General features: G+C 37.7%; 1 protein-coding gene across 1 annotated transcript; it reads left to right on the top strand.

Annotated features, from left to right (window-relative positions):
• The first annotated feature begins 378 nt into the window (after positions 1 to 378).
• LOC140157431 (uncharacterized) lies at positions 379 to 14,158 on the top strand. Its single transcript, XM_072180631.1, has 8 exons — positions 379 to 603; positions 1,056 to 1,330; positions 3,366 to 3,482; positions 5,400 to 5,530; positions 6,763 to 6,825; positions 7,788 to 7,955; positions 12,030 to 12,082; positions 13,087 to 14,158. The coding sequence occupies exons 2-8, from the start codon at positions 1,195 to 1,197 to the stop codon at positions 13,187 to 13,189; spliced, it is 771 nt and encodes a 256-aa protein (XP_072036732.1). The 5' UTR covers positions 379 to 603; positions 1,056 to 1,194; the 3' UTR covers positions 13,190 to 14,158.
• Positions 14,159 to 14,741: the final 583 nt, after the last annotated feature.

Raw genomic sequence — 14,741 nt, 5'->3', positions numbered from 1 at the left:
AGGCCTCTTTTTATTTCTTGTTCTGAGAGATAGGCCCCCTCTAACTATCACAAAACCTTATAAAAAGTGTTTCTTGTATATTGGCAAGGCTACAGAAAGCATCTCTACTTCCAAGACAGATTTTTTGAAAAGTTGAATTTCAAAAAATAAAAATGAAGAAACCTCAAAAAAGGAAGCGGGAAGGGACGTGAAACATGTTTTATTTTTTATTTTGCCTAAGCAAGATACATTAAATATATATATAAAATTATACATGAATTTTGTATTCGGGGAATTTATTCAGGACCAAGGTAAACCCTCAAACCTAAATATCGCAGATCTCTTTTTTAAAAGAAAATTCTTGTTTAACGTGGGTTAATTTGGTGGTGTGCGCCCTTATACTACACTAAACAAGATGAGGATGCGGGGAACCAAATGAATGTCGAATATCGGACAGGGTTGGATTTTGATCTATAACCTTCCAGCTTCCTGGCCTGCGTATTAAAATTGCATTAACCAATCCTGATCCTGGCCTCTGATCCCGATATTATACGCTGTCACTGAACACTCACGGCACAGTCATCACATTCATTTGTTTGCAGTTTGAATGTCAGCGAACTTCAGGTAAGCTTAAAATAAACATGATTCATACAGCTTGCTTGTCCTTGCTTAGATATGGTCATGCGCTATGAGTTGGGACACCTAAATTTGGAGGGGGAGTAACACTATTCCACTTTCAGTGATGTGTATGATATCACATTTTCCATAATACTTGTCATTTACTGATAAATTTTCAAAATATCCCATGTGTTAGCGAAAGGGCCGGTCCCAACTTTAATATGACGCATGACCATGTGGCGTCGTGGGTCCAAAATTACCCTTTAATGAGTACCGTAAGGGTTCGACAGCTCGGGTCGCACATACCCGTCAAAAAATAATTCAAGTACCCCCCGCCGTAGCCAGCGTTTCCAGCGATATAAAAATCTCAACTTTTTTTTGAGAAAAGTTGGGGGATGATGCTGTGGATCACGAAATGCCCTTTTAATAGTGCAGTATTCATGTCGTTTTAATTACAGAACCATAAATTGTATCAGTCATCAGGCCATGTGTAGTGTACTGACCCATAAATGATCACACATCAGGACCCAAGCGTGTCTCCACAGATCCAGTGACTGTTTGAAATAAACCAATGTAACCAGAAGGACGGGTCCAGCAATGGCTTCATCAACATCTGGATCTGACAAGGTACCGGTAGAGAACAACATGACAGTTGAAGACATCCAACGACAAGGGATATCAAGACCAGCGAATATGTCATCAATGCTCACACTATTACAAATTGCTGATTCAGGTAGAGCATGTCTTTCAACTTTTGTGTGATGGTTATAAAAGACAATGTGGCCCGATCCAGTCCACTCAGGCTAAAGTCATTTATTTAAACATTTTTATTACATCTCCATAGCAAACGAGGGTTATGCACTTGTCAATTCCAGCCTCGGCCCCTGGGTATCCGTGGATGGTCCGGGACTTGACATCATGTGACCCGGGATTTGACTCAAAATTTGTCTTGGGGAGAGCCGGGACTGGTATAAGAATTGACGTCGGCCAAAACTTTGGGTGGGGATCGACTTTACCACTGAGAGCCGGGATTGTGTCGTAGCTTATTCGGGGTTTTCCAACCAGTAATCCAAAATCCATGGCCCATGACCCAGCCATCCCCAGGTGCCCAGGGGCCAGGGTTGCATTTGATATGTGCATTATGAAGTGAGTTAAACTTGCATGGCAGATATATGCCAGGTATGAACATATATCTGCATGGCTATAATGTTTGGTCTGAGTGGACTATATAAATCGGGTCACATATTGTAAGTTTTGTGAAAAAGAAAATTAATTTTATTCTCCGCAAAATGTTATTTTCACTAGATAGGTGGTTAAATCCACCCAATATTTTGTTAGGGGGATGGTCCATACAAATTCAATCACCCCCCCAGTGGCGTGCACAGCACATTGAAAGTGCTCCGAATCGAGTCTGATTAGGAGACTGAGTGACTGACGGTGCGGGCAAAATCAGTCATTTCAGGGGAAATGACTGCTTTCCCCCGAATGACCAACAAAAGTGGGGGTCGTGGCCCCCTGCTCCCCCCCTTGCACATGCCACTGCCCCCCCCAATATTGTTGCCTGTATGTGGGTTTCTGACCAAATTAACCTCTTATTTGGCCATTTTAGCTTCAAAAGTGACAATATTTTGCGTGTTTCACACACATTTGGACCATAAACTTATTCGGTCGGCAAAAGGTGCTGAATTTACTACTTCAAAAATTATTTCCAACCCTATCCCTCCAATGCCAAAAAGAAAGCTATACCACTGTTTGCTATTTTCTTTACACAAACGAGCTGGGGCAAAATGACTAGAATACACAAATTAATTCAGACTTGTATCAACCCTAACACCCATAAATACCAGAATGAAAACCACTACGCATGCATGAATTCCAGGGTCTGCGATGACCCAATCACCCTTAGTGTCATATGCTCACGGAATTGCTGCCCGGACCAGCGTAACCTGTGTTATTTTGCTACCGGTCGGTGATCATGTGCTCGGCATGCAGGGCGTCAAATCCGGGGGTAGCTATATTCTCTCCTTTTTCGTTTGTTCTTTAACTTCCGATAGCAATGGGAAGGGGCAGTGTTAGGGTTAAATAACATTTTCCCAGATTGAAGCTTATATGACCCATAATACAACAAAACACCACAATGAAAACCGCTGGGCATGCATGAATCTCAGGGTCTGCGATGACGCAATCACCAAAAACTTATTCTGTCGCCAAAAGGTGCTAGATTTACAATACTTCAAAAAAAAATTCCAACGCCATCCCTCGAGAAAGAAATCTATGCCAGTATGCCACTGTCTGATATTTTCTTAACACAAATGAGCTGGGGCAAAATGACTCAAATAGACAAATTAATTTAGACTTGTATTAGATTTGTTTTAACTATGTGTCTCTTAAAAACAGAGAAAGAGGCTTACGCATCATACACTGGAACATGGAAACATTCAAACATTACAAACTAGCGCACGAGATCAAATTACTGATGCTTAGTCGTTATTCTTTTATTATATCGATATACAGGGGAAAGAAGAATTACGCATCACACACTAGCACATTTAAACATGAATTTATTACAAATGGAAACTTAACATGCATAGGCAGATATACCAGAGTAAAAACTCTACCATTGAGCTATACAGACTGTCCCGAATAAACAGGACTCAAGTCTGGTACTTGATATGGATATGAGCAGTCAAGGGTGACAGTACAAACGACACATTACATACCAGTGTACGAGATCAATTAATGATGTTCTCTTGTTTTCCATATTACAGGTTTTCCTACTGGTGGTTTCTCACATAGCATGGGTTATGAGGCAGCTTTGAAAAAGGGTCATATTACTAATATGGTCAGATTTAAAGAGTTTGTGTTATCAGCCATGGAGAATGTAGGTAAGGTGATAGGTTTACGAGGGAGTATCAAAAATTTTAGAAATCGCCCAGAAGTGAAAGAGCTATATCAATGAAATTTTTGTCAGTGCAATCACTGGTCCTTATGTACACTATGATGCAAAAATGGTAAACATTTTTATGAGACCATTTTGCACCATACTGTACATAAGGCCCAGTGATTGCACTGACAAAATTTCATTGATAAAGCTCTTTCACTTCTGGGCGATTTCTAAAACTTTTTGATACCCCCTCGTACATGATAAGAACCAGCAGTAAATAGCTGCATCTTTTAGCTCAGAGTCCTCATTTGTTGAAATTGGTCAAGAAATAAAGACACACTGATCCAAAATCCCAAGGAAGATGCAAATTCAAAAGTTGATTTGTACGCAAGACGGTCTCAAACAAGAGAACTGGTGCACAGTGTCGACACCCAGTGTTATAAATATAAACTTAATACTCCGTTGGTGAGCGACGGGCGATTGATATTTCACCGAATGCAAGAAAAGGAGGCCTGTCTGATTGGCTAGAAATCGATCGCTTGATCGCTCAGTGGTGTAGTACAAACTCAAAATGGAGACATGTATTCAATTCGATTGAAATCGATATTCTATTATTGACGCAGATAAAGAAAGTTGATAATGTACATTGTATTATAGATACAGCACCTGGATCTTACACGGGTTCCTTTAATATAATTCATTTCTCAAACAGTTGAATATATCACAATTTTTACTTTTGATTTCAAAATCTTTACTTATAAAATGCAGTAAAATATATCCACAGCAAACAGCAAGGCCCCGCTAATTAGTGTATTGCTTTTCGAGTTAGTGTATTGGAAACAAAACCTGCGTTTTACCTGACAACAAATCGAATTTTCTATAATGGCAACAGCATATGTGGTACTGATCATGCGCAAATCGTAGAATAGAAACTCTACGGCAGGCTCTGTGGTATCTCATATCATGTAAACTATCACTGCAATTTTTGACACAAAGATATAGGGATGATGACGCTGTGTGGTGCTGTGCTTTCCATTGATTAAATCATTGATTTTGTTTCTTCCTTGGGTTCTCGATCACCACTTTTTTATTTGTCAACCAATTGCAACAATTGAGCTAACAGGTGCAGATATTGGCTGCTTGTGTTTTAATGTATTTGTTTTTGTTCAGTATGTGTACAGGGGTGTCGACTGCAAATGACAAGTTCTAATTTTTTATTAAAAATTAACTAATTTCAGAATTGTACATTTTAAAATGCATTAAAATGAGTACAAACAAGCCTAGTATTGTTTCAGTGGTTCTTAAGATAGCTCTTGATATTTTGAAAAAATATCTGAAATCTTGGGACTTTTTATGTTGAATTAAGCCTATGGCTAGCATGCACAGCATTTTGCTGTCTGTATTGATTTCGTAATGAAACAAAATGTAAGTTTATCACTATTAAAATCCAAATCCTCGGCGTGAGTGTTGATCTTTGAGGTTAATGACTTTGCATCAGTTATTTTTCGGGTATTGTGAAATATCTAAACATTGTGCTTTGGAACCGAGGGATATTTCACAATACCTGAAAAATAACTGATGCAAAGTCATTAACCTCATTCATAACCGTCATCTTTAACTTTATCTGTCGTTTTCCCTGTAAAAAATCGAATAGCTTATTAAGGAAATGCCGCTAGCGACCAATCACACTAGCATGCAATCATGCGATGTCCAAATATTTCGGCCAGCATCCGTGTAACATGGTCATTGTAGAGCGTACTTTTAGCTACGTCACGAGACGCGGTCATTATACTTTTTCAATGACCTGCATTTGCGTCCCCGTATTTAGTTATTATCTGTGATTGGATTGCACTTACTGTGTATATTAATGAGGTTATGAATATACATTGACTGTGAATAACCTTTGAACTCATTCCAGGGTCTTCAAGTATTCCCTTTGTAAAAGCAGCTTATCTGAATAATTGTGCGATGTCAGAGATTGAGGCTCTTGATAAATTGTGTGAAGCTTGTTTGAACAACCATGTGGCAAAGAGAGCTAGCATACAACAGGTGAGGAATTAGACTAGACAATACATTGGCAGTGCAGTAGAATGCAATAGCTGCCATTTGCAATATTTCAATCATGTTGTTACTTTTAACCAATAACACTAGAAAAAACACCCAACTATATGTACATGTAAAGGTGATATCTTGGGGTTAACTTAGTGGCCATCAGGAAGGTATAGAGGACATCAACACTTTACAATGGGCATGATGAGGCGATTGTGTTGCAAACAATAGGTGTTTTACAAAAGGCAGCTATTACATTCTACTGCACTTATGATAGCAGAATGGTCGACTGCAGATCTGTCGTATAACACTTTTTCAATGGGAAATGAACTTTGCTGCTTGGATGATGTCACGGTGAGGTTAGCATTTATTCCGTATTGAAAAGCGTGTTCCAACGGATCTGCACTCGACAGGCCTCATAATATTGCACTCTGCTAACAAATAGTACATCATACCTTCCCATGATGCATTAGTGAAAGTACATGTATACATTCAAGCAGTCAAGTCACCGGGCTATACATGTAAAAGCCCATGAGAATGTACATGTATTATCCTAAGGACAATTCAGAGACATTTAGTGCAAATATTTTGCTCAACCTCTCCATCAAACAACAAAGAATGTCAATTTGATCATAGAAAACTTGTGTGTAAAGTTATAAAGATAGCAAAATGGAAATCTTTATTACTGATATTATATGTAGCATTATGTGACCTGCTATAATGAAATGAATACATGTAAAGTCGCAAGTTGGTAGTTTCAAGACATTCTGGCTGATGAGTTCATGATCTTTGTTTGTCAAGCACCTGTACAAGCCAGTAGTTTGTCCTTTTGTGAATGGCCTGCACCCGGGGCCTTCATTCACAAAGGACATACAGACCTACTTCTGGCTTGAACAGGTGCATGTGAAACAAAGAATACTGGTCAATGCAGTAGCCAGTGTGTTTCAAAACTACCAACTTGCGACTTTACGCTCATTTCGTGATAGCAGGTCACATATCCAGGGTTGAGAGCCAGAAACCCTCAATTCACAATCACCTGCTCCCACAAAATTTGAGCATAAAGTCACCAGGGCACATAATCATGACAAAATTCAATATATTGATATTGATTTTTGAAGACCAAAGCAAGGAGCTAACTTAATGCTCATTTTGTGAGAGCTGGTCATAGTGAGTTACTGCGTTCTGAACCTCGATATATTACTGTAACAATTTTTTTTATTTTCCTTTCTCAGGGTAAATCTCTGATATCTACTTCAAGTGAAGCATTTCCAGATGGTAGGATTAAGCAACTCAAGGTATGCTGGAATGGGTGTAGTGACTAAGAGTGGACCCCACTCACCCAGGTAGGGGGGGGGGGTACTTAGTGCAAATGCTGGAACAGGTGTAGGGACTAGACCAAAGAGATAAGAACCAAAGAGTACTTACTCAGCAATGCTGACAAAAAAGTGTATCTCTGGATTAGTTTGTCATGCACCTTCTATTTTCTTAATTAAAGTTTAAAACTTTTGATCCAAACACAAGAATTATTACTACCTCGGAATTTTGAGATGGTTCTCCATCTCCATTTGATGGCTCTCATCGGTGAGACTGAGACTAACATCCGGTCATGACCTTTGATTTGATCATAATCTCATAAACTCCTGGAAGTTTGTATCTGCCCCATCTTCAAAGTTAACCAGCCATCTCTCAAAGACTGGGGAAGGTACAAATTTCCAGGAATATTTGTCTTAAAAGTGGAGGAGATTTATTTGCAATATATGCAATCAAGCATTTGAAGACCCCATCACATTACATTTCTTGAGTCAACTAATTTGATATTTTCTCCGCACCATATAATTGTGCGGACCGTTCTTTTCATACTCATTCATCTGTAAAGAGATGTCCTTGAGCACGTGAAATAGGGAAATAACAAAAGGCAAGCCCGAAATTTCAGTGTGAAAGCATATGGTGAAAGCTACCGGAGCGTAAACTGTCTCATTTGCATGACAAGAAACTGCTTTAATAAGTGCCAACGCCCCTTATATCAATATAGTTGATGCCTGATTTGTCATGCTGTTACTCAAACTGCACCCCACTATCCAAATTAAACCTGACCTTCCACAATTTTTGACAGCAAATCTCCTAGTTTTAATATTCTAGCCTAATAACCCTAAAACCCTATTATTAAATAACATCTGTGACAGGACCAATAATTAATTTTGTGGCAATATTAAACTGCCACAGATATTTATCATATGTGTACCTTTTTGCATTACAGGTTCTCATCAATGAGGACAGGGTCAAAGGTCATCATGCATTAATGTTTGGTTGTCTGTGTGCATATGTTAACATTACATTAAATGACTGTTTGGAGGTGTACATGTATAATGCATTAAGAACTATTATGGCTAGTGCTGTTAGACTGGGGAACCTAGGCCCTCTAGAGGTGAGTTGAGTTAATCAATTCGGGTTATATTATTTTGAGTTTGGCAAAGTGCCAAATTCTTCTCTTCGTTAAATTCAAGTTATACTCTTGAATCATAGGACATGGATGAGACGGCGGGGCAAAACACCATGTATGCCACCCCTGAACATGAATTTAACAAAGAGATGAATCTCTTTTCAGCATTCTACCAAAATCATAACGATATACCTCATCAAACCTCGTCTATAAGTATTTAGAGTGTTTTTGATAAAAGCTAATATGAAACAGTTGTAAATATGCCAATACAATAGATTGGTCTTACAATAGTACTTGTTTGTATATGCTTGTATCGGTAATGTATTTGCTCAAACTTCATAATGTTATAATTTTGTCGATGGATGGTGCTTGGATTAATTGGCTTTCAACAAAAGCACTCTATGCTTGTAAACAAGGTTTTATGGTATAATACCAAAGAGGTTGGACTGGTAGAGCGTAGACACTCTATCATGTCTTTATAAGGCATGCCCAGGACAATGATATTATTATTTATTGGGATAAATTGCCATGATTAATTACAATTATTACATAAACAATAAATGGATCACAAACTTATGAATGGATGCAGACTTACTATAATGGATGCAGACTTACTGGGAGGGTGATTTTAGCGCATCGGTAGTTCCCTTGCTTTGCACCACTGAGGTCCCAAATTCAAGCCCCGGTGCGGCCCAAGGACTTATGTGCACTTGGTTTATCCCGATTCCATGCTCGCTCTCGCAGGTTTTGGATCTCCTCCTAGCTGATTTAAAAAAAATGGTGATTAGTTGTTTGGTTAACAAAAACTTCCTTCACCCAATGGAATTTTGGAAGCTGCACAGATAAATGGTGGATGTTACAATCCAAGTGCGGATAGGTTTGCGCTATTCCGGCTGCATAATGCCTAGTTGATGCGATCTGATTGTGATGATTCACCATGGCAGCGAAATTACAGTGCTTTAAACACTCCGTGGTCTGTGGCAAGACACTATGATAAATACCGAAATTTATTTTATTTATTTATAACATGGGATAGCTACAGCATCTTACAAGTGTAATAACCCTAACACGGACCAAGCTTTTTTGCTATCGGAAGACAAATAATGAATGAAAAAGGATAGAAGATGAACAAAAAAGTCACTTGGTACCCCAGGAATTGACCTGGACCCCTCAAGTGCCAAGCATGAGATCACTAAACTCTAGCAATGGTGGTTTTGCTGGCCCGGCCAGCAATTTCGTTTGTATATATGACTTAGGGTGATTGCGTCATGGCGGCACATGGTATGCATGATGATGGTGATGTTGGCCAGTTTTCTTAGTTCCATATTACTGGCATATTTACTGTGTATTTCACGATTTACACCCAAAATCTTACAACATCTTACACGATAAACCACTGCGCATGCATGCATACCACATGTTGCCACGATGCAATCACCACAAGTCATTATATTCACACACAATTACTGGCCGGGCCAATGAAATCCCCATGGCTAGAGTGTGATGATCTCGTGCTTGACACACAAGGGGTCCCAGGGTCAATTCCTGGGGTAACCAAGTGACTCTTTTTGTTCATCGTCTATCATTTTTTGTTAATTCTTTGTCTTCAGATAGCAAAAAAGCATGGTCCTTGTTAGAGTTAATGTTTTTGTACATGTATGAAATGACCCAATTCTTACTTTTATTTCATAGTTTTAATATTAAAACGCCCTCATAAAATGGCATTTCGTGATCCACAGCATCATCCCCCCACTTTTCTCAAAAAAAGTTGAGATTTTTATATCACTGGAAACCTCTGGCTACATAATGTTTATGTACAAAAATTTTTTTGCAGATTAATTCATTTTAGCAAAGATATTGTGAAATGTACAACACATTGTCTATGGAGCAGTGTAATACACATAATCATGCATAACTCTCAAACGCAAAATCGGAATCAACTGAAATTTTGGGAATAAGCTTTTTCATGGATATCTACTGAAAAATGTCATAAAAAGAGGATGCTAAGATCACGAAATACTCTCTTTACTTTACTGTCGTAGTTTGGTTGCATATAATAATAAAGATTATTATTTATATCAGGCTTTTGAGCGATACAATAAAACTGCATATTGTACAATATTTGCAGAATACCGGATGCAATACAATATTTTTTTAATATTGTACAGCGTATCGCGTTCAGCGTCGAGCGTTACCAACACGCGTCATGATACAACAGCACAACAATACAGATACCGCAGCTCACAGGAGATTTCGTAGGCCTACTGTATAAACAAGTAAAATCACAAACTTATTTCGCGGCAATTCTGGATGATGATAACACCTTCCTTAGGAAATAATAATTCACATATAGGCCTAATGATGATAAGGATAATGAACTGAGTGCAATGCATTCGTCAAGATAATCGCACGCGCCGTGGAGTTATTGCATTTAGCTCGAGAGCCGATAGGCTCAAGAGCTAAATGCAATAACTCCATGGCAAGTGCAATTATCTTGACGAATGCATTTAATTGCACGAGTACATTATCCGTCATACCTATAGTGTATGAGCCTGTAGGCCTATTAAAACAATAGGCAATATTAATTGCTGCATTCATTATATTAGTTTTAATATTAGGAAAATATCTTACATTTTAAAAACACCGTCAGGACATTGACCAGCTACGTAGCATTTAACTGGTAAAGAAAATCAATCCCTGTATAAGTTAGCTATCAATGGTATCGATTGCGCCATACGTCATACTTTAGTAACTTATTCACGCATGGTTTGTAACCAATTGACTTTATGTTGTGATCATTTAGAGCACTGAACCAGTTAACCTGGAAACGATCGATTTAGATGTCCGACTATAGTACTACGGTGAATATCAACTGGACTTTATAGCTCTATAATTTGAACTTTAAAATCTACTTATATTAAAACACACGACATTGGGATTTAACAATTTGTTCAGTATTATCATAGGCCTTCAAACACATGTGTTTGAAGGCCTATGGTATTATAAAGCATGATCATGATATTATGCGCTAGTGTGTGTTTCCCGGGCCCGGCTATGTTATTTTAGATATAGGGCTACATGTATTTCATTTGTAAAATGCTGAATATTTTGCAATGGTGTCATCTTGTATAATTATGATCCACCTGTTTTTGGCCCTTTTTAATTAATAGAAGCTCGATTATTCTCATTTGATGTTTGATTTATTTGAAGTCATTAATCATAATTTATGACAATGATCTTTGCACGAGCGATTGCCGAATAGGGTGCAACTCTACTAGTCTTATTACAAGACTGCCCTACCCCAACCCTAAACCCTAACCCTAAACTCCGTAAACGAGGACTGGACTCAAGTCTATTCGGTAATTGTACCCTATTATAGAACACCGTTTGTAACTATACCATTTTAACACCACAGAATGTATATTCGTACTTTTTTGATGGTATATATATCGAACAGACAATTATATAGTTATGTGACCTCTGTGTCGAAAGCGTCACCTAACTCTACTATATGGTTATGTGAAAGTAGTATTTCTAGTATTTGAGCGTGCACGTATTATCTAGAATCTATTGTTTAGCGTGCAGGTTTTAGATAATGCATTGTTTAGCGTGCAGGTTTATATAATTTGGGCTGTGAAGGGTAGTTCGCGAAAATAATGCACGGGAGAAGAATACATAACGATGAATAGAAACGGGCACTAGAAGTGTATCTACAAATAAACCTTTATATGATAATTCCGAAATTGTCTTTGGAGAGTAAAGAGCGGAAAACAAGAAGGTCAAAAGGTAAGCTTACATTACAATAGACATTGGTTAGGCCCGGCGGCTAGGTAAGCTTAAATTTTCATTTTACCGCATAGCAAAAGCCTGATATAAATAATAATAATAATATTGAATGGCTTATTTTCGTGTGATACAAGAATATATTGCACTCGATAGAAAAATATTGCACTCGTCTTCGACTCGTGCAATATTTTTCTATCTCGTGCAATATATTCTTGTATCACACTCAAAGCCATTCAATATTATATAAATATTGCAAATCCTTGTTATTGACAGGCTCAGCATATCCAGTATGAGATGCAGCAATGTATTGGAAGGATAATTGAAAGGTATGTCTAGTTCAGGGCCCAGATTTACCTTTTGTTGCCCCCTGGGTACGTTAACATGATTGGCCCCCTGGCTCTTTGGATGGTAGAAAATGTCATATTGCATCTAAAATGGTCAAATATGGTTCAAATGCGCGAAAAAATTTGTGCTTTTTAAGTTGAAATGGTCAAATCGTCTGGTTCATCACATAGAGATGTATGATTTTTGGTCGTTTTTTGCAATGTTTGGTAAATAGGTTTTAAATATCATTCTCTTAAATTACGCCATGTCCCAAAGCTGATAATTAAGTAGTAATTAAATAATCAAACTAGTGTATCATAGGAAAGTTGTAAATACGCCACTATGTGATGCACTTTTTCCTACCAATATTATAGGATACACCATTTTGTATACGGTACTCCACTATGTGATACATTCTCTACATGTACAGCATTTTCACATACTGACCCCGTTTCACATACTGATGTCATTTTTGACCCTTTTAAAAGTTGAAATTTCAAATAAAAATCGTAATAGAGGGTGCTTTTAACACATAGAAACAGTTTTCATACAGTGAATTCAAAATTAGTACAAAAGCACAACACAACCCTATTACAAATCAACATTTTCCGAACTCTTTTTTCTCGAAAATGCACTTTACAGTATTCTTCACGATATGTCACCATGTCAGGAACCCGACGAAATATGAGATCAATTTGGTCAAAATAACACGCCTGTATAAATTTTGGCTTCCCTCTACATTGGACACACTTGCGAAAACAGACACTAGTCCTTCCCCATAACAGAACTGGCAGCCAGCAACTATTTTCTCAAGCAAACTGCCTCCCGGGCCTGAACAAACCTGTGTGTGCCCACTCGGAACACTTGGTTTTGTCAAAATTTCAGAGTGTCTTCACAAGATAAAAGCAGCGTATTGAAAAAAATATTATTCCAAACTTTTTTCTCTGAATATATATGCACCCATTTTGTTGTAGTAAAATAAATGTTTATGTTATTTTCTTTCCAGAAACTTTGACAGCCCAGTAGAGGACACAGCCATCACCTTCCCAATTGTTGATATTCTGCAGAATACTCACGACACACTATTTTCAAGACTGTTTGTCTCGTGAACAATGGACCCATATACATGATTCACTAGAGAAATCTGAAAAAATAAACACACACAAAATGTCATGCTGCTATCATTCAGGCCCATTCGCAGGATTTCATTTGGGTGGTGCTGATTTTGAAAAAGTGGACTTTTTTTTCCAAGGGGGGAATTTTGTGAAAAGTGGACTTTCTTCCCCAAATTTGGACCTTTTTGTCCAAAAAAGTGTAAAAACATGATTTTTTTTTTATTGTTACGCTCGCAAATTCTGAAATTTTGGGACTTTTTGTATACTTTTCCAAATTGGGGGAGGGGGGGTGCATTGCATCCCCTGTCCCCTACCCCCACCCCACCCCTGCGTACGGGCCTGCTATCATTGCACTGAACATTACTGATACAAAAAAAACTTAATTGATTTATTTGTATTAAACAATTAATTGATGCCAGCACTGTGGCTGCCATTACTTCTTGTGGACAGGAAGCCTGAGAAAGATGACCTTTTAATGTTATGAGTAGTCATCCTGTACTTTTGAATGGGAAAACAGCATGACCTGTAATGCCAGATATAAACCACAATTTTTGTATATTTTTTGAGTGTGTAACAAGACTTTTCATCAATGGATTTTTATTTTTGCCTGTAAATATTTTCTAAATTAAGTGTGTCATCACATGAAAATTTGAGAGTCCCCTGTTGTACACAAGGGTCATTCAAAAAGTTCTGCCTCAACCATCATATCTCTGCTTCTGCAAATATATAAGCCTGTTTATATTTTCCTTGAATACAACTTTGAGTCTTACTTAAAATGTTGGTATATTATTTTATTTTATTTGTTGTTGACGATGTCTGATGTCAAACAGAAAAGGGGATTCATTGCAGCGGAAACGGCGATAATCTGCAGAGGTAACTACAAAAAAGGCATAAGTAGAAGAATAATTAAAGTTACCTGTAGAATACCATTTGGTCACCTCAGATGGTTTGAATTGAAGGCGACATATAGAAAATATATAAAATTAATTTAAAATGAAAAAAAAAAGCCCTAAAAAACCAATGCTTTGCTTCAACAAAAAGTACCGTTTTGGGGGAAATAAAAGATATGAGATGAAAAGGTCTGTAATATCAAATTTAATGTTATTCTTTAAAATGCCCAAAAGTTTTTTCATGAATTGTTTGTATTAGAAGATTGGGCTACTATATAATGTTTTTGTCCCCTCAGTTTGCCCCCCCCCCCCTTACTTTTAATGCAAAAACCCCAAAGTTACACAGAATTTCACTTTTTGCGGCAATTTTGTGCAAAAGTTGTTGATTTTGCCCCCCTGAAATTCACTTTGCCATCTTCCCCCTGCCCTGAAAAACAACTCCTGGTGCCACCACTGTGCATTTGAATAAGATATACCATTTACCAAACTAAAGTTATACGGAGCCGAGGTACACAGCTGTTTTCGACAATCGTTTGTGCAAATGATTGTCAAACGTTTATAGTCAAACGGTTTATAAACGGATAAGGAGCCACACACTAATTTTACGTTTTTTAGAAACGTTTGTCAAATGTTTATGGAGCAAAATGTTTATCAAA

Source organism: Amphiura filiformis, chromosome 7 (genome assembly GCF_039555335.1).
Source record: "Amphiura filiformis chromosome 7, Afil_fr2py, whole genome shotgun sequence".
NCBI classification, from domain to species: Eukaryota; Metazoa; Echinodermata; class Ophiuroidea; order Amphilepidida; family Amphiuridae; genus Amphiura; species Amphiura filiformis.
Note: the sequence above shows the minus strand (reverse complement) of the source record. Positions and strands in the feature narration are given on the sequence as shown.